The 27,449-nt window shown below is 43.1% G+C and overlaps 2 protein-coding genes across 6 annotated transcripts; both read left to right on the top strand.

Moving 5' to 3' along the window:
• Window positions 1–1,547: 1,547 nt before the first annotated feature.
• LOC306702927 (opsin-5-like) lies at window positions 1,548–6,879 on the top strand (the record flags this gene model as incomplete). Its single annotated transcript, XM_079168690.1, has 6 exons — window positions 1,548–1,686; window positions 2,722–2,927; window positions 4,789–4,888; window positions 5,849–5,953; window positions 6,047–6,270; window positions 6,424–6,879. 6 exons carry the CDS (start codon window positions 1,548–1,550, stop codon window positions 6,877–6,879), a joined length of 1,230 nt encoding a protein of 409 aa, XP_079024816.1.
• A 1,225-nt stretch (window positions 6,880–8,104) lies between these two features.
• vit (vitrin) lies at window positions 8,105–27,140 on the top strand. 5 transcript variants are annotated; one of them, XM_079168782.1, is made up of 21 exons: window positions 8,105–8,259; window positions 13,562–13,652; window positions 13,883–13,948; window positions 14,356–14,512; window positions 14,620–14,753; window positions 14,837–14,914; window positions 15,424–15,576; window positions 16,222–16,248; window positions 16,626–16,664; window positions 16,753–16,803; window positions 17,163–17,225; window positions 19,793–19,867; window positions 21,328–21,390; window positions 21,937–21,999; window positions 22,297–22,344; window positions 23,176–23,244; window positions 23,488–23,635; window positions 23,722–23,825; window positions 24,711–24,937; window positions 25,021–25,534; window positions 25,703–27,140. In XM_079168782.1, the coding sequence occupies exons 2-21, from the start codon at window positions 13,619–13,621 to the stop codon at window positions 25,879–25,881; spliced, it is 2,292 nt and encodes a 763-aa protein (XP_079024908.1). In that variant the 5' UTR covers window positions 8,105–8,259; window positions 13,562–13,618; the 3' UTR covers window positions 25,882–27,140. The 5 variants fall into 5 exon arrangements, with proteins under 5 accessions (XP_079024908.1, XP_079024907.1, XP_079024910.1 ...); XM_079168781.1 differs by lacking the exon at window positions 21,328–21,390 and adding an exon at window positions 20,848–20,913; XM_079168784.1 differs by lacking the exon at window positions 22,297–22,344.
• Window positions 27,141–27,449: the final 309 nt, after the last annotated feature.

Genomic DNA, 27,449 nt, shown 5'->3' with positions numbered 1-27,449 from the left:
ATCACTGCAGAGCGGAAGCTGGGTCGTGTGGCGTCTCTGGGTGGTGGCGAGCGATGACTGAGTTTAGTGTTTGCAGTTGTGACAGTTGGGTCAGAGGTTCACTTTCCCCTCAGCTCCGTCACTCTCTCCGGACTGGCTTTCAGAGGCTCAAAGTGAAGGTTTGATGAGGAGGACTCGGAAGCACCGAGGCATCTGGCAGCAGCGGCGGCGGCAGGCCCTTCCCTCCACATCCTGAGGGCCAGCAGAGCTGCTCTGTGGCGGCCAGAGGAGGAAAACAAGGTGCACACTGTGATCTGAACACAGACTGAGAGGGGGGCGGTTCAGGTTACCCCTTCTGTAGGTTTGTTGCCACAGAGAAGCTCACTGTGAAGAGGAGGAGGGTGGAGGAGGGGAGATGTGGTGCAATTGTAAGTTTACGCACAACAAAAGGGTTTTAAATCAATACAATTGAATCAGCATGTCTTAGTGAAATCCCCAAACTCTCCTCTAATAAATTACATAGTACTGTAAATCATATGAGAGGGTTCCACACGCTCTTTGAGTGCCAGATGTTCTCACACTGACATCAGAGCACAGTGAATTTGACAGTGCACACATTAGCTCACGCAGTCTTAATTAAACGTTATATGATCCTTCTGGCCTTATGTGCATTTAGATGAATGTGTTCTACTGCTAAGTCCTCACCTGCATGACCCTTTTTCCAAATGGAAGTGATTAGTTGAAACTAGAAACATGTCTCTGGAGAGGAGATGCCGGTTAGTGAACAGGACTTGTGCAAAGTACAAAGGGATTTTTTGAACGGTTAGGATGACGTAAATTGTTACCAGACTCTACAGCTTGTTCACCAACACTGTTCCACGCTGCCTCCAGACAGTATAAAGTGACGTTTCTCCATGTTGGTCTGTAGGGCGTTCATTTGAACAAACAATATTGGTGAAGTTTGGAATAAACATTTTGGGAAATACGCTTAATGGCTTTCTTGCAGAGAATTAAATGAGAAAATTGATACTGCAGTATGAAGCTGTTTCCAGTATTTGTGCTAAGCTAAGCTAACTGGCTGCTTGCTTTATTAAATATTTCCATATTTATTAAGATAATTTTAGTAACCCAAGTTGCCTACTTGTAGTTAAGTAGTTGATAGTAAACTGTGATAAGCTATAACAAATTTGGACATTTACCACAAATGAGTGAATGACTTTGGTGGGTGTCTTTGTGTGAGACGAGTCTTAAAGGACCCCTCCACACACACACACACACACCCTAAAAATAATTTACATTAGTGGACTGGCTGACTAGACATTTCCCCTTTAGCTTGGATTTTCACCCCAAATCTCTATCTGCTTAGTTGCTAAGAAAAAGACAGGATTACAGGTGTAATCATTTGTACAGTGAGTGGTGAGGTATTAGTGTCTGCGCCTAAGCTGGATTTAAAATGAACTGACTGGACGTTCCCATTGGTGTAACAACGTTGTGTCTACTGGAAGCAGAGGAGAGCAGAGCTACTGTCGAGGACATAGGATTCATGCCTTAGCTTCAAAGCTCCGGCCATGGAAATAACGTTGAAGGATTTTCCTGTGAAGGTTATGAATATTCCATGGAGGAATAATAACCTCAGTAATCTGAACACAGAACCCCCTCTGTCCGAACAAGGAGAAACCTTCATCGGAGTCTATCTGTTAGTGTTGGGTAAGTCAACCATCAAAACATCATCCTTTGTGCATCGTAATACCAATGAAACAACAAACAAAAACAGCTGTTGTTCCTCGTGGCTTTAGAGGCCAGTGAAACGCTGACACAGACAATGTGGTCTGTGTTGGTGGAACTGATGCAGTCGAGGGAGTTCGAGTAACACAGACCGAGTAATAAAAAGACAAGGGATCTCTTGGCTTTTTTCCACTGTTATCTAACAAAATAGTTTAACCGCTACTCTGGTCTCTGTTCTATAATTATTAAGTTTTACTTAGCAGCTAACACAATGATAGGGGTCAGGAACTAGCAACACATTCTAACACTGTACTCTGCTCAACTTAACTCTACTGCATAAAGCACTACTTTAAAGTGTTCAAATATGTCACGGTGTACTGCACTCTCCTCTGATATACCCCACTCTATTGACTGTACTTTGCTATACTATCCACTCTATTATACTCTAATCTAGTGCTAGTTTGCTACTATATTACACTACACTAAATGCCTCTGTACTATAGCGATACTAAACTTGAAAACTATGTGGGTATAATTCCAGGTGATACAATAATACTCTACTCTACTATTTTGCATTATGCTATGTTATGCTAAGCTATACTTATTTAATGTAATTCAATATAATATAATACAACATAATATCACAAACCCTTTTCTAAGCTATACTAAAATGTTGGTATGTTTGTACACTCTGATATACTATACAAATATATTACCTATAATTCTAATCTGTTGTACTTTACTACACAATACTCTCCCCGAATTTGCTATTATACTACGCTGTACTTACTCCACACAACTCTACTCTGTTCTACTGTTTTCTATTTTATTTTACTATACTATAAAATGATGTGATCCACATGTACACTGTACACAAATCTGCTACTATACTTTACTATACTATCCACAACTCTACTCTGTTCTACTCTTTTTTTAATCTACTCTACTTTACTATACCAAATGATATGTGGGTCACTAAATATTCACTGAATGTGCTGCATATTTGCTTCTCTGCAGGATGGCTGTCCTGGTTTGGAAACAGTTTAGTGATGTTCGTCCTGTACAGACAGCGAGCCTCGCTTCAGTCAACAGATTTCCTCACTTTAAACCTTGCCGTCTCTGATGCGAGCATCTCCATATTCGGCTACTCCAGAGGGATCCTGGAAATTTTCAATATCTTCAAGGATGATGGGTATTTAATCAACTGGATCTGGACCTGCCAGGTAAAAGCCACATTAAGACAATACTTGATTTTAAAGAGTTGAATTTAACAGAATAACTTATTATTTTATATATATTTCCAACCAAATTTGTAATTGCTTTGCCATTTACAGCATTAACAATTAGTCAAATCCCAGGAACGCTGTTTGGAAATGACCAAATTAATGAAGTACATCACAAGAATCAATGGAAGTCTTACAGTAAAGTGTGTGGGTGGGTGGTGTGTGTGTGTGTGTGTGTGTGTGTGTGTGTGTGTGTGTGTGTGTGTGTGTGTGTGTGTGTGTGTGTGTGGTGTATAATGGATTATGCTAGTAGCCATGTGGGCTGGAGGTTAAATCTATAATAAGATTACCACTGTGGAGGCCTTTAAATGGGGAAACTTTGAGCAGCATGGAACCTGTCAAACACGAAACAAATAAGAACTGCAGACACGATTGCATGACTTGATCACATGCTCTTATGTTACTGAACGAATGAGTTGCTGCGTGTCATTTAAGAGAATTTCTAGGTTTTTCTCCTACCACAGTCTCAGCTTGAAATTAAATAGTTGTCATACTTCAGCTTGGAATTCGTCCAGGGTATTTTTCTTGCTCAAGGCTAGGCTGCGGTGGAAACCGAGAACTCCGTGAGTGAACGAAAACAAGCAGGTGTAACCAGAATACTTTCAGTCTCAGGAGTGTAAACCCCCAAAAACCCTGGGTGAGAGAGATATTGTAAATCAATGTCTGCTGCTCTTAAGTTTCAGTACAGCCACTGAAATGATCTCATCTCTCAGGCATCCAATCTCAGGTTGCTAGGTGTAGGAGAAATATTGGCATAGCAGCAGTACGCCCCTCTCATTTCACCGTCCCCTGGGAGAGTGTCGGAAGTAAATAAGGGGAAAGTGAGAGGCGACAGAAATAGAGGAGGGAAGAAACAGGAAGGTGAATCAGACAGGCATGTGAGGAGCATTAGCAGATTACTGTATGGAGCATGATGGGACATGAGCAGTTGCAAGCCGTGCCAGATCCCAGTGTGTTGCACCCTGTGGGACAGAACATTATTGAATATGACACCTTTTTATGCTGCAAAGTGGAGCACAGGGAAAGGATTTTCAAAGCAGTGTACAAGGCGTATAAAGAAATACTCTGATTTAAAGTCATTACTTTTTCTGATACTTGTTCTATGATCCAACATAAACCAAGACAGACAGTAGAGGTAAACCACGATACTGTGAGGTGATCCGGGAGGATCACATTTCAAGAAGCCACCGTCCTAAATTCTTTTAAAAAGTTTAAAATCACACTGATTCAGACTTTGGCAGACCAGTAATCTGGCAAATGTGAGGATGACTGACAGTAATAGGATTAGGACTAAGGAAGATCAAGACAGCAATCAGTAAGAGACCTTAAGTGATCCATGTCACCTTGAAATGGCACAGCAAGGAGCTGGGTGTCGCACAGTTGGAGACAGACTGAAACACTGTAGCATAATTCCCTTTAAGGAGAGCTGTGATTAAAAGATCATCTTCTCAAACAATGAACTGAATGTTAAAAAGCTTCAGGGTTTAATGCATTGGGCAGACATTGAACTGTTTTCTCCACCAGCGTTTTGTAGAAATCAAAGTCGAATCTATTAACAGCCTTAACGAAATTACGTAAATGCTGATCGTGCAAGTTACAAAGCTAGCAGCTCACATTAGATGAGATGCTCTGGGTCTGGAGCATATTGGCTTAAAGACAGGAAGCGCGTCTCTATCAGTCCAAAGCACAACAATCTCAACAGACAAAGGTTTAGAACTATTGGGCCGGCAATGGATCTAAGCCCCGAGGCGTCAAAGACCATTCCAGGACATGATTCACTAACCCCTTAGTTTTCTTCCAGGTAGACGGTTTCTTCACTTTGCTCTTTGGCCTTGCGAGTATCAACACATTGACCGTTATCAGCGTCACCAGATACATCAAGGGATGTCACCCAAACAAAGGTGAGACCTATACTCCCTGAATTGAACTGAGAGAACATAAAGAAAGCTTCAGACCAGCGACTTTGCCCGCCTCACATTTCAGCAGTTCTTATCTAACGGAAAAGTGTGCTTTTCAGTGCTAATAAAACCTTATTACCGACTTCAGCTGGGGAAATTACTACCACTTGTCTCCAGCAATTTCATTTACATCTCGCCAACATGTCATTAAGTTAGCTTGAGGTGACATTTTCTATTTTCGGGTGTAAGTGATGCTAAAGAATGTCTTAATTGTATGGAAATTAGGTTGAGCAACTGCGTCTTTTGTCAGCATGGCGTAAGAGTTTTCACTGTGTTTGTTGCTGATCATAAAATGTGTGGGTTGTTTTTTTTACATTGGTGGTTAAACTATGAACATTGGTGGTACATGTGGAATATCATCAATTTTACTGCCAGAGTGCAGCTGCAACTACTGCAAACAGCAACAGATAGTGATGTAAATCAGACAAATGAAAAAATGCTACATGATTTTAGGTCCAAATAATTTAGGCCAGGTAAACTTGCAGGAATCCAAGCAACAATACAAGTAATTCACCAGAACAAAGCTGACACAAAAAACAATCCTCTGTCACAAACTGTAATTCACCTCTTGTGGTATATTGACATAAGATCTGTGAGCGCTGCTCAGAAATTGATTTCCTTTCTTGCACAAAGCTTTGCATACTTGGTCAACAGAGGTTCTTTTCAGTCACAAATGTTTGCAAAGGCTGTTAATATAAGAAACAAACTCATTGTTCAATAAATGTCACAGACATTCATAACAAGTCAAGAATGCTGCATCTTTAAGTGCCTCTCACTTTTTCTGCCCTGCGTTTGCCAAAGTCATAGCATTTAACCTTTTCAAACAACAAACAATCACAATGTCTGTTCCATAACCTGGGAATATTATGTTGTATTCGCGTTCCTTGTTGTGTGTTTCTGCAGCTTATTGTATCAGCCTTAACACCATTGCCGTATCGCTCATCTTCATTTGGACCGGAGCACTGTTTTGGTCTGTTGCTCCACTGCTGGGCTGGGGCAGCTACACCGGTCTGTTCTCACACACTAACCTAACAGAAGTAAGGAGTATACAACTTTACTTTTGAAAACATGGATCTGACCTCGGTGTCTTCTGTTTCTTAGATCGAGGTTATGGCACCTGTGAGGTGGACTGGTCCAAAGCCAATTACTCCACCATCCACAAGTCCTACATAATCTCCATCCTCATCTTCTGCTTTTTCATCCCTGTGATGATCATGCTCTTCGGCTACGTCTCCATTATCAACACAGTGAAAAGCACCAATGCCATGTCAGCTGATGGTTTCCTCACCCCCCGTCAAAGGAAGGTGGAGAGAGATGTCACAAGGGTAGGACAAATATACTTTGTTTCTGAGGTTTTTTTATTGGAGAGACTTGACTAGGAAATTAAAATGACTCTTTAAAGATCTACTTTAAAGTGCCCCGTCTGTAACAATCCTCCTTTCACGGTATTCCAATTGTTCCCTCGTGTTCCTCTCCAGATTTCCATTGTAATCTGCACAGCTTTCATCATGGCCTGGTCCCCATATGCAGTGGTGTCTATGTGGTCAGCCTGGGGCTTCCACGTGCCAAGCACAACCAGCATCATCACCCGTCTCTTCGCCAAGTCTGCCAGCTTCTACAACCCGCTCATCTACTTCGGCATGAGCTCCAAGTTTCGCAAGGACGTCTCTGTGCTGCTGCCGTGCACACGAGAGCGCAAGGAGGTGGTGCATCTGCAACACTTTAAAATCATTAAACCCAAGGCTGAGGCCCCGCCCCCACCTGCGTTACTTTCTGTCCAGAAGCTGGAGGCGAAATACGCCACGTCCAATCCTGACAGCGACTCAGGGGTAAACAGCCCTCCTCAGACTCCTCCAACTGACCCACAGGAGGTCTTCCACACTGACCTGCCCTCACACATTGAAACATCAGAGTACTGGTGTGACAGGCTCTGAGGACCAATGCTTGAATTACAAGGGGAGATGAAGAGTATTTGGTCTTACCCGTGTTAATAAACTGTATTTGTAACCAATGTTATTAAATTACTTTCTGATTCTTATTTCACACTTGTGGAAACAGGAGTTTTCACAAGTTTTCACGAGCTTTCCCTGATAAATGCCAGACTTTACTTTGTCCACCAGCCAACAATTGTGTCATTTTACATCTCCATTCTCTGAAGCATCCTGTCTGTTGATGCAGAAATCTTAAAACTCTACTGTTCCGTGGGTGTGGTGGATGTATTTCTGCTGATGAGCTCTCTAACTCATGGCACTGTTGAAAGAGAAATGAGTCACCCTGAAACAACACCTGATCTGTTTTTTTCTAGCAACATCAAGGCAATTATCTACTTGAGGCGTGAAGGCTTAATCTTTAAAAAAAAAGAAAAAGTTCCTGAGGTGGTTTCTGCTTTTCTGCAAATACCATAATCACACGCACAATGAGCTCTTTTACAGCAGCCCTAAAACCTTTAAATCATAAACATCCACATAGTGTATAACAGCAGCAGCTTGTGTGTGCCAATCTGCATTGACTAACAGTGTGTGTGTGTGTGTGTGTGTGTGTGTGTGTGTGTGTGTGTGTGTGTGTGTGTGTGTGTGTGTGTGTGTGTGTGTGTGTGTGTGTGTGTGTGTGTGTGTGTCTGTAGACCACAGCAGCAGACAAAAGCCACAAACCCCAAAGTGACAGTGGATGTGACTTGAAGCGTCTGTTTCTCAAACAGGTGTTTATTGGTCTACTTGGTGGAGGAGGAGAGATTACTCTGGTGAGAGTTTACACACTGATCTTATAAATTGATTTAATTCTCAGTCAGATGATGGGATGAGTGAGTTGCAGAACATATAACCAAAATAATTGCTCGGTTTTCTTCCCTTTACATAACAGACAATATGCAGCTTAAAGTGCCAGCAGAAAGCAAATCCATTGCATGGGCATGCTGAAACTATGAATACATGTGTTGGCTTCTTCTCTATACATAAAAAAAGACATGTCAAGCAAACAAAAGGATGCTTGCAATGCCATGTTGCTGAGCGCCAGGTCTTCCTGGCATCCTGTCATCCTCTCCTGTTGGCCCCGGGTTACTGATCTTGTTCTGCCTGGTGAAGAGCTGGGTGCCTGAAGTGGGACGGGCAAAGAGGGGGGAACTCTGGCCCCGTCCCGTTCTCCACGTTTAATGAGCGCTCCGATCATGCAGGAGTAAAAGTCCAGGTGGAACAGTTCAGCGCCTGCACACACGCCCGCTGGTTCAACGTTGCTTTTCAATGAAAGAGTGAGGATTTCGGGGGAACACTGCGCAGGGAATTACTTTATTTTAACGCCTGGAGGATAATTTTTCTCAGGTAAGTTTACCTTCATCGCTTTACGATGATGAGGATTTTGAACAGACAGCTACCATTCAAATCCACATATGGACTGTGTTTGCTGCTGCGTGGCGTGAATTAATTACCAACTTTTTTTAAATGGTGCGTAATTGCGACTCATTAATATAAATTGCAAGCACATTTGAGTACTTTTGATCATCAGGTCCGTAAGACATTTTAACAAACACAACGCAAGGTTTTTGGCGTTTTTTCACTTTTCATTTAGCTACTTTTTCGTTTTGCAATTTGTGACTGCTTAATTTCAGCCGACCTTGTGAGATTTGACAGGCTGTCCAAATAAGCGAATCGCTGCAAACATTCAGTGTTTGTTTTCGGCAACTTTCTGTTTATTTTTTCTAATGTTTCCCGTTTTTCTAACACCCCCTCCTCTTTCCTAAAGTTAGGTTTTTAGCTGAATGAATTCATGATCATTCCTACTGTAGCCTACAGCCTCTCAGTGCTGAATATAAAATATGATCTTTGGGAAGTGATCCAGCTTTTATATTTCTATCTGGCTATCCCAAGCCTTTATTTTGAAATGACTCATTTTGCCTGTGTAATAGTCAGCAAACTGGAGAGGTGAATTCTTCAGCTTTTATTTTTATTTCATGCACATTATGTTTGACAATTCTTTGTTTATTCTTCCTGACATTTCTGTATGGTTTGATGGAGCCTGATTAAGCACAGGTGGTCTCTATACAACATGTCCAGCAGCAGACGACAGGCTCTGGCTTGCAGTCAAGCCGGTGCCAAGAATTAAAGTAATTCAGCCTGTTCTGGGCTTGATAAACAAATACTGTCCCAGCAGCCCCGACCCAAAAAAGGTACAGAAATGACCTTGTAGAGACATGTTGGCTTTCCGCTGTGTCTGATCTCCCCTATTGGTTCTTTAGTGTGCTTGTTGCTACAACACTTGGCACATATATGCTTACAGTACATTTTTGGCACCTGTGAATGCTGGGATTTAACACTCCCTGGCACTGGGTGAGTGTAAATACTCGCTCACTGCAGGCGTGCCATCACTCAGGAACACTGTGAAACCAAGTTCTACAGGTCATGAATCTTGCTACTCAAATAAGCCTCAGCCTGTGCTTACCCTTGTTGCATTTACACTGGCCACCCCGGACAAGGAATGTAGGTGCCGCTGAAATGGAGGAGGATCAAAATACAGTCCTTGTGTTTTGGCGTGACGGTGTATGGCCCTAAAGTTCACCATTACTGATGAAAAAGCTGGAAATAATCAAATGAATTTCAGTGCGTTATCAGTGCTTATCAACAACGGCCTTCGAACACTTCTAAGTGTGTCACAGGTGTGTGTGGTGGTCCCTGCTTGGAGAACCCATTGTGTGCTGTCCTTTGAAACAGGCACAGACAGCGACTGTACATCCTGTTTGCCTTTTAGCCACCATATACCTGTGACTCTCCTGCCAGGTGTGATTTTCACCCTGTATTATCAGATTCCTTGTTGTTACGCATCGAAAATCAGCGGACATTTGCCCTGCAGGAGCTGAAAATGTTCATGTCACTTCAACAGCAGTCCAGCAGACTTTGCACAACACTGCTTGGCCTTGTAATCTTAGTAAGTTGTTTTGTGCGTGTAATCCACAGTTGAGGGAATGCTATTCCAAATTGAATTGCGCATTAATTCCTCAAACTATTTGACCTGTCTGAGCTGCTGGGTTTGAAAGTGACTGAGGCCTCTGCATAGATGCTTTCATCTTTTGAAGTGGCTGTGCAAATCCCTGTGCTTGTTTTTTTACACAGTTGTTCGCGGTGAACAGTTTGTTTGATTTGTTGCTGTGCTGTAGGTACCACACATGCCTTATCTGAAGTTTAACACGGGTGTATGCACGATATGCAACACCCACATCGTTTTTGTTTGTTGTGGTGGTAAGATGGTGAGTCTCTGTTTGCTTTATCCTTTAGTTAAATGTGTGTGTGTGTGTGTGTGGGTGTGTGTCTTTGAGTACCCTCGGGATCTATTATCTTCTGTACAGGAAACTCCCTACAGTGTTTGTCAAAGGATATCATTTGATCCACGTTTTACTGCTTGGAGGCAGTTAGAGGCGCAGACTGAGAACAGAAATGAAGAGGCCTGAAATTATTGTTATTTTTTTGCTCATTTCATTTGGTCCTGCAATGATGTCACGCCTTCCTTAAATGGCACTTCAGAGGAACAAAGTCACCGAGCCGAAGGTTTCTTTTACATCGGGGAACACGGTGTTCACGGTTTAGATTTCCTCGCAGGTGTATGACAGATCAGTTTTGTAGTTTGAATTATCCAGTGAAGCACGCTGACTCAGCTCTCATACGCTGCAGGTCGGTCTCCTTTACTGTAGATGTATCTGTCCCAGCTTGTTCCCAGCCTCAGCTTTCTTACCCCGCGAGGACAAATTGTAGTCCTGACTGTGCAGCAGTGATCCATCTGCCTGTCAAAGCACAACACTGTGGAAAAATCATGTCAGTGCTCATGAATGTCAGATAAATATGTAGAGCTGCATCAGGGAAAGTCCTATCTCTGCCAACTGCAGCTAAATTAATTTAACCTTAACACGATATGTTGGTTTGTGGTGTGTATTCACTCACAAAATGCCATCATTAGATGAGAAATCACACAGTTCAGTACACAACAAGCACCTCATGCACACTTTATGTACAGTAGAAGCTGCAATAGAGAACTGTGCATGGAAATAACTGATAGAGGTAACTGCAACAATTCATTTTATTACACCGCACACTTGTGTTCACCAGCCTGGCCGGACCGTGATGCTTTATACCATTGTGATGAAGATCCAGCACGGGACACGGTTTCACTCTTACGATAGATACAGTATGATATCTTTCTTAGGTTTCAAAGGAATGGTTCAGTATTTTGTGAAATGCACTTATTCACATTCTTGAAGAGAGTAAGATGAAAATAATTATAAAAAAAATATTATTATTATTAGCATAAAGACTAGATACAAAAACATATAAGCTGGCTGTATCCAAAAGTTTAAAAAGAATCGGCCCACCATCCGTCTTTACAGCTGGTCTAAAAACGTTTTTTTAATCCGTACAAAAACCAAAATGTGTAAAAACAACAAGTTGTGGTTTTAAGCGAGGTTATGTGCCAGACCATTTCTTGGCTCGGCACAGTGGATTCCTGGGGTTCTGTGGTCACCTCCAGGTTGCGAGGCAACCTGCGTTAGACTGCACTACAGTAAGTCACTGCACCCGGCCAAGTGATAGTGCTTGATTGAATGAACCTAACTACCCTTAAAACCACAACATGCTGTTTTACACTTCGGTTTCTGTGTGAATTAAAAAAAGAAAAACTGAAGTGTCAATTAGTGAGCTTTAGAGGAGCAGATTTTGTTACAGAGCCAGACTAGCTGTTTCCCAGTTTCCAGTCTTGCTAAGCTAGGCTAACAAGTTGCTTGCGCTAGCTTCATATTTCACATACAGACAACACAATTTGATTAGGAGAAATTTGAACTTTTCACTGCCCCATCTGTGCTCTATTGACTGAATGACTCATTTTATTAGATGATAAATAAGTATAATATAATATATAAGTATGTATAACTAAAGTATGTATAACTGCACTCCAGCAGTCACAATCATAGAGCGTCAAAATGCAATAATGCCTATGACTCATTGCCATTTCTTTGTATAAAACCTAAAAAAAGTCTAGCTCCATTCACACATTCACACCTGGCAACGCACTGGAGCAGTTGAAGGTAAAACGCCTTGCTCAGGGGCACCAGTAATTGTGTTACGGTTTGGACTCTTCACACACAGATTTATCCTCCTCCACAGCAGCCAGATCAGATTGCCAGTTTCCAGCCCAAATATAACTTAAAACCCGCCCAATTTAATAAAAAACAGCCCAAATCATAACTCTGCCGGAAACCCGCGTAAAACCGTAAAACCATTGCATGCCCAATTGAAAACACATCATAAGCATGCAAAGCTATATACCTGCATCAAATAACCAGAGAGAAAATGTTAGATGAATAAAGAGTGCTGTTAGATCCCCCCATACACAAATTGCCATGTCAATGTCAGTGATGATGACGTCGAGGTAAGTAGATCCTCCGTTATCCCTCATGACGACTGAATACAATCAAAATATGTCTCGAATTAAATGAGTCAATAATATGAGTGAGTGGACACAACAAAGCCAAATATCTAATCACAGATTGCAAAATGAACAGGTGTAATTCTACATTGTATTTTCAATGGTAGCCTAATGCTTCATATTGCTAACATGCACATGTCTGAACTGCATCACATCTGACCCTGCCTCAGAGGTCGCTGTATGATCACATGTTCCCACTTGATCAGATTGAACCTGCTGGAGTGTGGCGGCAGTGACAGACGTGATGCCGCCCTCGTGGGAGGTGCAGCATTCCTCTGTTAACTGGGAGGCCTCATTCATAACCTCCATCCCAGCGCCTCGGCACAGAGCAGGGACTGGGGTTGCTCTCATATTTAGTTCATCTTCCAGCCAGTGTTAAGACTTCCTCTGGCTGGCTGTCTTAATTCAGACGTTGCTGTTGCAGCGTTATCATTACTACAACAAACCTGCAGTGTCTGAGCCACTTGTGTTCTAGTTAACACAGGCGACCCTTTGAATTGATAACCTTTGAATCGCGATGACAGACACGAAGATACATTTTCTCCGTCTACTGTAAACAGCTTGTATTTCAAAATGGGATCCAGCTTGATGTGGTTGTTAGTGTCAAACAGAAACGCCATCTGATTGAGCAGAGGTCCCCATTCCTTACACATTAAACTGTGTCTGTGTGTGCTCTCTATTTGAGTCTGACTCCATAGATAGAGGGAGGGCTCTTACATACCGTTTTGTTTCAGCCCAGATGTTCGCTGTGGAGCTTCTTTTTGGCAAATAGTTTCAGCCATTTGTAACCCAAATAATTGGAACAAGAAAGGGTGCGCTACGCTGACATGCAATCCATTGATTTGACTGATCTCAAAAGTAGGTGCCACAGCGTAAGATATAATAAATGTTATCTAAATGTTTACTTGGCCACGTTTGGTTTTGTGGATGCTGGAGGAGTCATTCAGCTCCGTGTTACAATCCACAGTCTGTCTGCTATTTATCCAAAAGTCTCTGGAAAGTGTATCCTAGAGGCACAAGTTTACTCTGTCTTGTTTCCAGCTGACACTACACTCTCAGAAATGTTGAATAAAGTGACCAAAGTTACGTTCAGCGTGTAAGCAGGAAATGGGTTTCAGAGGACGACAGTGAAATATTGCTGCTTCTCTTCTCTCTAAGGTCGGGAGGTTAGACAAGGACATCTGGCTGACCTGCTGAACCGACACACCACCCATCATGATCAGAGCATCACTCACGGCCATTTGTCTCGGTGAGCAACCTGTCTGTCTGTCTGCAGGAGTACGCTGGTTTTGAATATGTCATCCTACACTACAATGTTTCGTATTTTCCCAAATACTCCCCGAGAGTCAGATTTCTGTACATTCACACAGCATCAAACAGCAGCATCCTCAGTCACAGAGGTTGTGTGTACAGTAAACACACTGATGATTACGTTACTTTGTCTGCTATTATGTGAAACTCCCTCTGCCTCACCCGCAGCGCTGCTCCTGTCCTGTGCTTGCTGGGCCAAGCCTAACGGATCAAAGAACAAGAAACCAAAGCAAGGTAGACATCATCACAAGCAAGCCTTTAATCTCCATCAGTCCCGGTGTTATTGTCTCTACTGCAATCTCTTTTAATTCACTTATTCCAAAAATACAGACTTTCTAAATCACTTCATTATGAAAAAGCTTTCACGATTCATTTATAGGCTGGAAACAGAACAAAAAATAGACCTTATGATAGAGAAAATGCTTTTTGCTTGACAAATAAACAATTATTTGACAATGAAAATAGTTGCAGATCATTTTCCTGCCAATTGATCCATCAATTCATTAACTAATTGTTCCAGCTCGAACTAAACTGCTATAGAAAATGTGTATATATGTCACTTCAGCATCTACACAACAATCCTGACCCTTCTAATATTTTGTCTTCCACCATCCTGCTCCTACTTCTTCTTCTCTCCACAGTTGTTCCAGCCATAGAGTGTGATGTCAGAGCAGGGAGGATCAATCTCCCAGAGTTCATAGTCAAATGTCCCCCAAACTGTAAGGAGATGAAGCTGCATGTCTATGGGACAGTTGTGTTCGCCTCCATCTCCAGCATCTGCAACGCAGCCATCCACAGGTTAACAGCGGAGTGATGAATGTCAAATAAAGCGATTTGCGGCAGTCATAGTAGCCTTTTGATATATATATAGATATAATATCCGAGAAAACATTTTGTGTCCACAGTGGCGTCATCACCAACACAGGAGGAAAGGTGATCGTTAGGAAGATGGAGGGGAAGAACAACTACAATGGCACTAAATCCAATGGCGTGAGCTCCCTGTCTCTACCCAAGTGGAAGGAGTCGTTCGTCATCTCAGGTATTAATAATGAAGTAAACCCTGTTAAACACAGTTATTTAGAGGCAGCCCTCCAACCAACAGCTGGATCTGCTGTGTTTCAGAGGGGAAGCCCATGAAAGGAGTGATCTACCCATCTACTCTGGACTACGTCATCTCAAGACCAACCTACGTGAAAACGAGTGAGAGGAGGGTTATTTTTACACTCACATCATGCATCTTTCACGTTAATATGAATTTTGCAGCATTACATTTAGTTTGAACAATCTGATTAGAATCCAGTAAGCAATGAACAAAAATATGTAGACATTTTGGTTCAAACAGAGAAATTTGGTTGAAACATGAAATGTTTTAAATGAAACAGCATTTATATAATTTGTAGTTTCTACAAATTCAATGATAGTTATTGAAATGCTGTTGAAATAAAGGTTAAATGTACTTTTCAAACAGTTTTTGCACAGTTTAAAAGGACATCTGTCACACATTCTGAGGACAAAAGGTTACTACGTACACAAATGTCCCTGCGCTTGAGTCTGGCGTGTTGAACTGCGCTCAGGATGAATGGGGAGTCGTAGTGCTGCAGTCTGGTGAAGAATGTCAAGAATGCATTACAACACAGAGGTTACTGTAGACGCTCTTCCTCCCTGTCCATCCATCTTGTACGCGACCGCCTTAATCAGTCTCCTTTCAGGTCAAAAGGAGGCCATATCCCCCGCGGTCGCCACAGCGCGGCCTACGACTACAACACCTGAGCCCACCACCACCACCACACTGGCTCCAACCACCACCACCACCACCACTACTACCAAGCCTCGTGCTGCTGTCCAAAAAGTTAGGGATCCAGGTGATTTCAACAAACACACACTTAAATCCTTTTTTTTTGCATTCATATGTACAAAAAGCGAATTCTTTTCTGGATCCGTGTATGCAACGTGCAGGATCGTGTATTTAATTGGATGCAGGATGCCGTCAATGATCCAATAATACCGATCCACACAGAAAGATCCACTTGCAGCCAGTGTGCCGCCTAGCTGACGTCTAACTAACATTAGCAGCTTGTAACTAGAAACGCTGTTAGCCAGAACAAGCTTTCATGTGTGTGACACGGAGTGATGAAGACGAACGATTGCAGCCGGCAATTACAAGTCACAACTGCAATTATGACAAATTACAGCTGGTCTGTGATGAAGTTTGCACGGTGCTGCTCAGTTGCTTGGCTGACTTCGCTGTACACTTGATCGGCAGACCTTTCATCGCTCTTATTAAATGAAAACATTATCAGACAGTAATCACTGCGAGTCATCGGCCCTGTTTTGGATGGAAATGCAGCTACAGTGAGTAGACAATGCTGCAATATCTTAAGGTATGTGTGTAAATGAGATGGGCGGCGTGCCAGACAACCTCCCGACCATCTCTTTCTCTTTCATTTTCTGTAACATTATCTCTCTCCTTTCCATATTGGCACCCCATTTGTCTTTCTTCTATCCAGGCAGCAGTCACCCATACCTTGCCTCAAGTAAGTGCAACAAAGCAAAGAGGGGTTGTGGGGGTGGCATGAGGGTACGGGGGGGTGTTGCGTTGCACTGGGGTGTATGCAGGAATAAATGTCTACATCAAGCATGGGGTGTTTGCGGTACATTAGTCCTTTGGGAAAAGTGTGCATTAAAATGAATCGTGTATTCTGTATCCAAGGTTTTGATGTTAGTTTAACGGCACAACTTGTGTATCTAATAATGGAAATCAGTTCAGTTCACTTGTTTTAAGCTAAAAAAAAAAACGTAAAACAGTAAAACCATGACCCGGGTGATTGGTTTATACTTAATCCAAAACCAAGATGTTGTATTTACATTAAAATGTGTTTGTCTAAATTTGCCCACACTCACACTGGGATAGGACAGTCACAGAATGAGCAAGGAAAGAAACCCGGCCAAGGTATGTCAATACTTGTACTGATTCTGCTGCTCTTGGAAAGTCTTTCACAGCCCATGTAACAAAACTAAACCATGACATTTCTTCAAAGTATCCAGAGGAAGTGGCTATCCAAATAAATACCCACAACGTGCCAGTGCAGGTAAACCAAGCTTTAAACTTCATGATGTCTTTTTTTTCGTTCTACCGTAACCATAAAACCATCTCAACATTTGCTCTTTGCCCTGTCTTCCTTTTGTACCGATACATGTAAACTCTGCATGGCATCTCTGTTCGGTACATGCGCTGCTGCTTTAAAAGGCTTTTACTAGTTTTCTAACACAGTGCCGGACCAGATTGTTCTATTGAAGCGGAACATCTGTTCTGTTGTCTTTCAAGGTCAATTTTTTAACCGAGTGTTTTTAGTGTGCTCCATGTTTACTGTCAGCGCACATACAAAAGATGAGTGTCGTTACATGTTGCCTCGTAATAAATACGTTTGTCTCCACATCTTGGGCCCAGGTCTGCGCAGACCGGCGGCAGGGTCGACTATCAGGAGACAACCATCCTCTCCACTTGGCCCAGGTCAGCCTCATCATTAACACACACACAGCAACAGAGTAACAAACAGGTGGGACTGACAGGGAATGTGGGTCAAGGGCTTCAGGGGGGGGGTGGGGGGACGGGACAGATGACTTTGTTGGAACAAGAATCCCGAAAACGAAGACTGCTGTAAGTCTGACCCTCGTATCCAAACCCATAAGCCCCTGTGATCTTCACCCCAGGGTCGCCACTAATCCACTCCATCAAGCGTCTCATCTAACATTCCTTTCACGATAACCACTGTTCTCTGTCATCGGGCACATCCTCTTGTTCCTGTTTTCATTCTCTAAGATGAAAAGGCAAATGAAGCTGAGTTAAGGCCTGTAAATACGCCCAGCATATCTCCTTTTGTTTTTGATATCATGCTGCGGAGAAAATGCCTTCAACTTCACTCAAAGCGAAACAGCTGGGCTACATTTGTGGATGGAGCCCCCGAACTATCCCAAACTGTCCTAGCAGTTCTCGACACTGATGTAGAGAAGTACACAGGTCTGATCAAACAGGACCGAGGGAGATAAAACCCTGGGTGTTCACTAATGTTTACCCTCTGTGAGATGCTTTAGTTCAAAGCGTGGTCACTTTCCAGAAATACAATTACATATTTCCACTAAACCCCACATGAAAAATTGAGCAGAGAGTATGTCCGTACGCCTCAGAGATGAGCGATGATGTGATATCATCATCCTGAATTCATCTTGCACCCCATCGCCACTATTCTGAGTCACCAGCAAACTCTCAACTCTCTCTTTTAGATAAGACACCGATGAGAAAGGCGCTCCGGCGGTACTGTAATAACATCTTATGACAGATCCCATCTGGGCTGGCCTCTTCCCCTCCCTTGTAAAAGCTTGCAGAGAGGGAGAGAGAGATCAAAGCAGCAGCACCAAGTGGCGCAGCGCTGCTCCCAGAGAGACGTATATGACCCCGTCCACAGCACTGCAGGGATCTGGGCCCAATCTCCAGCCTGTCAAGAATAGAAAGCTCTCGACATTCAACCCAGGCTCGGTTTGGCCCGCAGAAGAATACGCTTCTGTTTTTGCTTCTGTGGAATGCAAAACCATTATATCCCTAAAATTAGACAGGGCTGTATCCATTTAAGTGACGGTTGATTGTATGATAGGATTTCTATTATGCAGTGCAAGCGGTTTCAAGCTAGTGCATCATTTATCTGTTTCTGCTGAGCATATTTAAAGTATCCGATCGGCGCAGAGAACAACTATTCAGATCGGCAGCTTGTGGATAACAATGTGAGACTTTATAGAACCCCTTAGGGAAATTCTTCAAGCTTAAGGTCAGAGGTCAGAGGTGAGGATCAGCTACACAGCAGCGCCACCGGAGCCGGCAGGGATTCAATTTCTTTTTCGACGATACTCCAGCAGGGTCTATGCTTGCCGGCTTTGGAGTTTATGAGTTGAAGGGGTTTCTCCCCAGTTGCTTTGCCACCCGGCTACCCCTAACAGATGTTCACATTTACTGCTCAGCTTTCTGGAAATGTTATGACCCTGTTGAGCCTTGCATTTGTAACGACATATGCCCACATGACAACCACAAAGATTCATAAAAAAAACCCTCTGTAACACATGTCGAGATTCTTTTGGTTTGGCGTGAAAATGTTTTATGACTTTCGGAGAAATTGCATATTACCAACTCTCCTGCAAACATATTGCAGACTGAGCAGCAACCCAAGGTGAGGCTCAGTGTCCCCGATCCCGCTCTGACCTTCTGGCCGCAGTGACCACTGAAGTGGCTATGACCAGGAGAGTTAAACTCAATCCTTTTAAAGCACCCGTTTCATCAGAAAAAATAACACCACTGTCTGCTGTATAGCGCTGGGCCTTGGACCAGCAGCAGATTAGGCTAATCTCTGCGTCCTACTATCTACACTGTCCCTAGTTTGACACCAACTTTAGAATAATACTCTCGCGCTTCGCTGAGCCGCTGGCCGGTCTCGCCCAGCCCGACCCGGTCAACAAAGGCCCTGCTCTCTTGCTGCCACTGGATGGGAATCTCAGAGCCCATGCTGTGTGTTTGTGTAAGCTGCCAATCCACCACAGGGAGGGGTTAACTGAAGTGTGTTGTCATGGCTCAGTCAGTTTAGGCAGATGCCATGCACTGTTATGGTTTTGCTCAGCTGTTTGGGCTTCTGGTGTTCAATCACATTTTGATTAACTTCAGGCCATGCAAGAGTCTGGCCAATTAGAGAGCCTGATGTATTTGTCACGTTTTAAGTTTAAACTTTGAGTCTGTGTCAACAAACTGTGTTGCCAAGCGCAGCAGGGAGAAAACTGAACAATTATAAAACGTATTTTCCCTGAGAGGTGGGTTTCCTCTGTCTCTCTACCCTCGAGAGGGTGAGGCTAAACTTCACTAAAACAACCCTTAGTCTGCTCAGTCACTGTCTGACTGACTACTGTATGTTTAGTGTCAGACTAGAGGCTGAACATCTTGTGCATACCCCACTAATAACGTGGCAGGTTTAGTGGAGGTCACAAGTATGCTCCTCCTCTGTGCGTGTCCTGAACACAGCTTTCTAATCTTCCCCTGCACAGTTTTTCCCAGAAGGGATTGGGCGCCTCCCTCCTTACCTCGTCCTGATTGGTTCACAGGAGCTCGACAACCAGCAGGTACACCAACTACAAAATAAGATCATTCTTCTTTAACAATTCATAAGCTTATTCTAATACAAATGTAAATGTTTTCTTTAAATGCTACCGTCAGCAGGCTAACATTTTCACAACATGATGTATTAAGAGAGATTACTCTTCTAAAGATACATCATCTTTTCAAAATGCCAATGCCAACATGCAGGTGTAATATGTACCATAATAAAGTCACAGTTCACATCAAATCATTGTTTTAACTCACGAATGGGATCAGCAGGAAAAAAAGGAGCAAATATAACTTTTAGAGATGCGTTGGCGTTGTTTTGTTTTGTTATAGCAGCTGGTGTACAAGGCTCCAGATTACACTTTTTCATCACCCTCCCGAATAATCATATCAACTGTTATTCTCTTATTTTCGAACAAATTTGTATTGATTGAAATAAATCTTGGCATTAGTAGTTTTTATTATGCATTACAAGCTGCCTAAAGCTAGTGTGAGTATGTTCAGGTCATAATTCCCTTCGTAATATCTATTTTATATTGCTGTGTCAAATGACTGTATTTACTCAAGTCTCCCGCCAAAAACTACATTTTACAAGTTTACATTGGAACACATCATGACAACGTTATAATTCAACTTTTCCCAATACTCAGTTTTACTAAGTAAAGCGTGAACGCACCATAAAGTCACTGAAACCTCCGTACGATAACTGTTATCAACAACGTTACGAGCTCTTCTCTTCCCATGTCAACACAGATTTCTTGTTCACAACGTAACATTATCGTGGATTATCGGTTCATAATCACGGATCCGTTAACGACACTCAACTATCATGTTTACCATCTCAGTTAACTATTTTTAATATTTGTTAATTAGCGCTAAATACAAAGTCCAGCAGAGGCCTACGGGTGTATCATTAGTCATAAGTCAGCATGTAACTGACTTATGACTGTAACTCTTGTAACTGCTGATGCCTCCACCTTTTCTGCCGTACGTTCAGATGTTAGTTATGCAGCTCCAGACTCAGGATACACGTGGAGTGAGACGGACACACCTGAGATTACAGGTAAATCACAGTCTAAGGCAGCACCACACTACAGTTTGGTGTGTGCTGCCCCCCCCCCCCTCTTCATAGCGGCAGGTTACTACACCTTGCGTCCATTTGTGTTGCATGTGCAAACATAGCATGCCCGTGTCACTGATAGAGTGAGGTATCTGCTGGGACATTGTCTTTACATGCCATCTGCCTGCCATGTGAGAGAGTCCGGTGAAGTGCAGAGGAGAAGAGCATTATGTTATTATTGTGTGCATGTGAGAGAAAAAGAGAGAGACACTGTGAGTGATAATTCTGCACAAAGCCGTTGTTTTCACTGGTATGGGATTGGTTGTGTGACCAATCACAACCATGGAAATGTGTGGTTTTTTTCCCTCTGAGGTGCATTGTGGGAATACTAACAGGTGTCACAACATCCTCCTCTAGCTCGGGATCACAGGCCTGATATCTCAGAATATGAGCGCTGGTTTTATAACTTTGGACCGTACCGTAAGTGCTTTTCTATTCTTTTTACTGGGAACTAACAAGTCTTTGGGTTCAGGTTTTTATATATTGTCATATGTACGGATTGCAATTTTGTAGATGTCAAACCTGTTTGAGTGTTTTCTCTCAGTGACCCGACCACACTCTCATATTCCCATTTTATGTTCTAACACAGGATTAGTTTAGTTTCTATCTTGTTTCATTTAGTGTTTAAATGGGCCGCGTCGATGTCATTTTCACTCGTCTAACTCTCGGCACGAAATCGAATACACGTATTACGCAAAATGTTGAACTATTCCATTAAGTGGAATTTGTTTTTTGTCACAGTCTTAACGTTAGAAAATACAAACCTCCTACAATATGGCCCTTTGACAAAACACACAAAAAAAGCCCGCTCTTTCAGATGACCCTCCATCTGTTTGATGACACAGCCGCAAACATACCATGGAGCTGATGTTGAGCTGATATGATGGGAGCAGGCTGTAACACCATGACGTGTTTACATTTGATTCACATGTGTCACAGTCTCACTGACGATGTCTTCGCTTTTAGTGCCTCGCTCCACCGACTCAGATGGCTACCGTAAAGCGCCATTGGATACAACCCAAACTAGAGGTGAGCAGTGGTTACCATGGTTTGTCTCCAGGAAAGCATCATCATCAGACACATCAAATAGCATCTACAAAGCAATCCTACTCCTTTCTGTCATTCGCTCTGCTATTCAGTGAGTTGTAAGGTTCTCCTAACTGCTGCGGCTTTAGCCTTCTAATAATGAGTAGAGCTTACAAAAAGGATGACAAAGAGAAATCGACCTTTCGATGTAGCCACCATGGTGAGTGTTGTTAGTTCGTTACTTGCTGCTTGGCGGTAGAAATGTGCTAATGCTGCGCTTGTATGACATCATCTATGCAGTGGAGCCAGTGGACGCTTGGAAGCCAGACACAAATCCTTATGAATCAGGTAAGACCGCTTGCACTCCTCCTCTCTGTGCACCAAAACAGTCACTTTGCCAGTAAGTCCTCAGTTCAGACTGTAAGTACAAACCAAACCGAGGCCATCCAAGGGGGAAAAAAGCATCTGGGTTTCCGCTGAGCCTGTAATTGAAGGGATTCGGAGTCAAAGTCAAATGGCACGTTGGTTGCTTGAGGATAAAATTGGTTCCTTTTTGGCATACTTTTTGCCACAACAGATACAGGCAAACATTTGGGACCTCTAGAAAGTGGACAGCTGGGAATGTGTCATACGGCTCAATGTTAGAGCGGGCCGCCATTCAATCAGAGGATTGACGGTTCGATCCCGCTAGTCCATGTCGACGAGTCCTTGGGCCAAGACACCTATCCCCAAATTGTGTATGTATGTGTGTGAATGATTCGATCGTTCTGATGGCAAAATTCACGAGTCCTGATGGGCTGACGAGGTGGGAAGGTGCAGCCCTGCTATCAGTATGAATGGGTGAATGAGTGAAGGACATGTATACGTGTAAAAGCGCTTTGAGTCATCGGAAGACAAAGCGCTGTACAAGTACAAGTCCATTCACCATTACCATTCATGTTCAATGGAAATGTAACCAAACAAACTGAGACAACTTCAACTGACCTTCCCTCTTACTTTGTATTAAGAGTGTAGTATATACTGAATATCCCTTATAAATGCTGTGTGATTACAAGGGATTGGACTTGAGAATACATATGTCAATGACTCGTGAAATGTGGGAAAAGTATTCTTTACAGTATGAAGCCTGAAAAGCAGATTTTAGCAGAAAAGCAGACTTGTGTGTTTCTTGGTTTTCAGGTTTCAACATGAGGGAGCAGGAACCTGCACCCAGAGCACCTGAAGTTGCGGCGTCACAAGGAGACCCAAGTATGTCTCTCACACTTTTTAAAAGCCACCATGCACAAAATGTCTTTGTTTATTGCATCTTTGGATTTTGATAATCCTGGCGAAAATTGGGGCAGAGCATAGATTCATATTCATGACATTAAAAAAAAACGGTGCCCACTGTAAAACATTGCTCTAAACCTTTAATGTCTGTCACATTGACTTGTTCTTGCTACGACGCATTGAACCTGTAATAACTGTATTACCAAACACATGATTTTGCAGATTGTATGGTGGACCTGGCCTTCCTGATGGACGGGAGCTGGAGCATTGGCAAGAGGCGCTTTAAGATCCAGAAGGACTTCCTGTCCGAGGTGGCTCAGGTCATCAGCGTGGGTGTGGCTGGACCCATGATGGGCGTCATCCAATACGGGTAACCTCACTGCTCCTGTCGTGTTACTGTGAACCATTTATGAGATAAGGAAACATAATGTGATTACTCGTTGTGTTTGTCTGAAGGGATGACCCTGTGACGGAGATCAGTCTGAGGTCTTACTCCAACTCCAGAGAGGTGAAGTCAGCCGTAGAAAAGATTGGGCAGAAGGGAGGCCTCTCCAATGTAGGTGAGCGACCCGCTGTCAGCTGCCAGATACAGTAAATGCCACCAAATGCAAGTGTGAAAGTGAAAGAGGTGCAATTATCACATGCCCTACTACCCCAGGCACATTTTCACATGCAGGGATAGAATTAAATCTAAATTTGCCGCGAGACACTGTGAGCTAAATTATAGTCCTGCGTCTGTGAGCCTTGTTTTCCTTCTGCTCTGACCAAAAAGCATTTGGTTTTACCAGCCCATGGGGGTCAGCTCTCAGAGGGTGAGTACTGTTTTTCTGCTGTTTGGTGCGTCAGCGAGATGCCTCCACTGCCACATGTGTCTTTATAAACTTGCTAAATTTTGCATCCACGCTCTTTAATCATACGAGAGAGTGTGAGAGGTTGAGGTCTCCGACGGGGCCTCTCCTGCTCCGCCATGGTGTAGGCCACCAACGAGACAATGACGGACGAAATGATAGGATGTCACTATTTTGGTGATGATGTACGGTTAAAGTACATGTGTATATTTGTACACTACGACATGAAGTGTTTATGCTGCATTCTTTTTTAGGAAGGTTGCTTCTACACATATTTAGGAAAGACATACAGCTTCCAAAAATCTCAGTCCACTGAATGTACATAATGAGCACTTTCAAAACACACACATATATATATATATATATATATATATATATATATATATATATTATATATTGTCCTTTTGTTTCATTTTATACTCTACAGTCCATTTTTAGTCATTGGTTGCATATGAACTTTGCGAACAACAGATTGGTTCTTCTCTCTCATCTAGTCTCATCCTGAATGCATTCCTGCATTTCAACCGCAGACTTGTGCAGAGAGTGGATGTAGCATAATGTTAACAGTCTTCCTGCTGCCCCCTGGTGCACTGACAGGAAAGGCCCTCTCTTACATCAACAAGCACTACTTCAGTGACGCCAATGGAAACCGAGGGGCAGCTCCCAACGTCGCCGTGGTGCTGGTGGACGGCTGGCCCACTGACAAGGTGGAGGAGGCCTCTCGGCTCGCTCGCGAGTCTGGCATCAACATATTCTTCGTCACCATCGAGGGCCCCGATGACAACGAGAAACAGAACCTGGTCGAGACCAACTTTGTTGACAAGGTGGAGTACTGTCACAGAGGTGTGTCGATGCTTCGATTAAAACGTGCCCGGTTTTGAAACAAAGTGTGCCCTCCACCCCGCAGGCTGTGTGTCGGACCAACGGCTTCTTCTCCCTGCCCGTGACCAGCTGGTTTGCTCTGAGGAAGGCCGTGCAGCCCCTGGTGAAGAGAGTGTGCGACACAGACCGCCTGATGTGCAGCAAAACCTGCCTCAACGCCGCCGACATCGCCTTCGTCATCGACGGCTCCAGCAGCGTGGGAACCGGGAACTTCCGCACGGTGCTGCAGTTTGTGGCCAACATCACGCGGGAGTTCGAGATCTCCGACACCGACACGAGGGTCGGAGCCGTGCAGTACACCTACGAGCAGAGGCTGGAGTTGGGCTTCGGCCAGTACAACAACAAGGCCGAGCTGCTGAACGCCATCAAACGCATCAACTACTGGAGCGGCGGGACGAGCACCGGTGCCGCCATCACGTTCGCCGCGGAGCAGCTGTTCAGCAAGTCCAAACCCAACAAACGCAAGATCATGATTGTCATTACAGATGGGCGCTCCTATGATGACGTCAGGGTGCCTGCACAGGCTGTCCACCGTCAAGGTTAGAGGTCAAGACTTTAGAGACTTTAGGGAGATAAGGTTCAGTCAAGCAGTGATTAATTCCTTGTATTTATAAAAACACAGGTGTCGTGCATTTTGTGTGTTTATGGTAGAAAAAAACACATGTGAAGTCTGCCTGTGTAATCTGCTGTCCCTCCTTGTGATCTAGGTGTGATCGCCTACTCCATCGGCATTGCCTGGGCAGCCCAGGATGAGCTGGAGTACATCGCCACGGACCCCGACAAGGAGCACTCCTTCTTCGTGGACGAGTTCGACAACCTCTACAAATTTGTACCCAAGATCATCAGCAACATCTGCCAGGAGTTCAACTCCCAGCCCAGGAACTGAGGCCAGACGGGTGGAGGAGGGGAGGGGGGGGGGGGAGATCCTGGGCCGTCTTAACAGAACACTGTTTGTAAATTTACTCACTCTGTTGCCCAGATGGCGGCACTGGATTGGCTGCAGCGCCCCATATTTGAACAGGGAGGGGGTTTTGAATTTAGGTGAGGATAGTGGGTTTGGACAAAACAAATCTTAAAGCGAATCCACATACGGTGCTAACGGTAAAGGGTTTGCATTCACAGTGACGTATTGACATCTCACGTTTACTGTGGTGCCTGTTCTCTGTTGGTGCTATGAAGAGAACAGATTATTACTAATCATTTAATAAGTCATCCTTTGATTAAGGTTTATAAGTTGTAAATAAGGGTTTTTATTAATGTTGGGGTTGTGAAATATCCCCTGAAATTAAATTTTTTTTAGCTTTTTAGTTGACCCCTGACCTTCTGTAAAAGAGCTGAACATCTGGACCAAAGTTTTTAGCAACTTTTAATTGTTTACGAACTGAATATTTGATGACTTGAATTTGTAACTACGACCATGTAAAAGCAGGCGGCATGGTGGAGGAGCCAAAGGGAGTTTTGGCAACCCAAAAGTAAAAGCCCTCAAATACATCTTACAGAACCTTTACAAAGGATGCCTTATTATGAAGTGGTTCAAACCGGTTAACAAACATAAAGCTACCTAACTGGGATATGGTGCTTGCAATTGTAGATTGTAGAAAGCATGCCTAGCACTTCCTCTTCTGGCTTAACATACTTCATAAACTTAATAATATGGTGCTTTTTATACAATTCTCTGTAAAGGAGGATACACTTTCTTAGAATTGGTGCATATTAATCTTCCTAACAGGAGAGATTTGATAGTAGGGACATTGTTAAAGTTCCTCTCAAAGACTATGGTGCTGATATTGCTGTTGGTATGAGTGGTAGCTGAAATGAGGATTACGTGAAAGGCAAATCAACAACACGGAACAAAAGGAGTGGACTTGTGTGAGAAGTGAGGAAAGAGGAGCTTGTGTATCTTGGTAAAGAGTGAAAGCGATTCATCTCATCACTCTGGTTTTTTAACAGTGTGGTTGCTTCCGACGTTGCAGGCATTTCTCCATTTTGATGAAAGAGTATTTATGATTTTCTTCCCGTCATATCCTGTTTGTACATATGCATATTAAAAGCCTTTCGCTTATAATGTTCATAATTGATCAATGTTTTTTTTTTTGTTGTTGCAATTTTTAATAAAATAAAGAAAATAAAGAGAACTTAACGAGGTCTTCTCCTGAATGTTTGATGATCCAAAATCGCTCTCCTTCCCGGATATCTCAAGTCGATTCTGGACACACAAACATGATAAACACGCGTTTACATTCAGCTTGCACTTTCCACGGTTATCATTATCTTATTTAAAATAATTATCCAGTTAAAAATCATAGGAAAAAAACCACAATCCTTAAAACTCATCACCATCATTCATCACCATTTAAGTTTTCTTAAGTATTAAAGTAATCCAGTGACAGTGTTCATTCTTAGGTAAACTGCAAGCAGAAATTGCTAATAGCTAATTTGGCATGCATTTAATAG

The sequence above is a fragment of the Pholis gunnellus genome, assembly GCF_910591455.1.
Source record: "Pholis gunnellus genome assembly, chromosome: 11".
NCBI lineage: Eukaryota > Metazoa > Chordata > Actinopteri > Perciformes > Pholidae > Pholis > Pholis gunnellus.
This window is presented reverse-complemented; position numbering and strand designations above follow the sequence as displayed.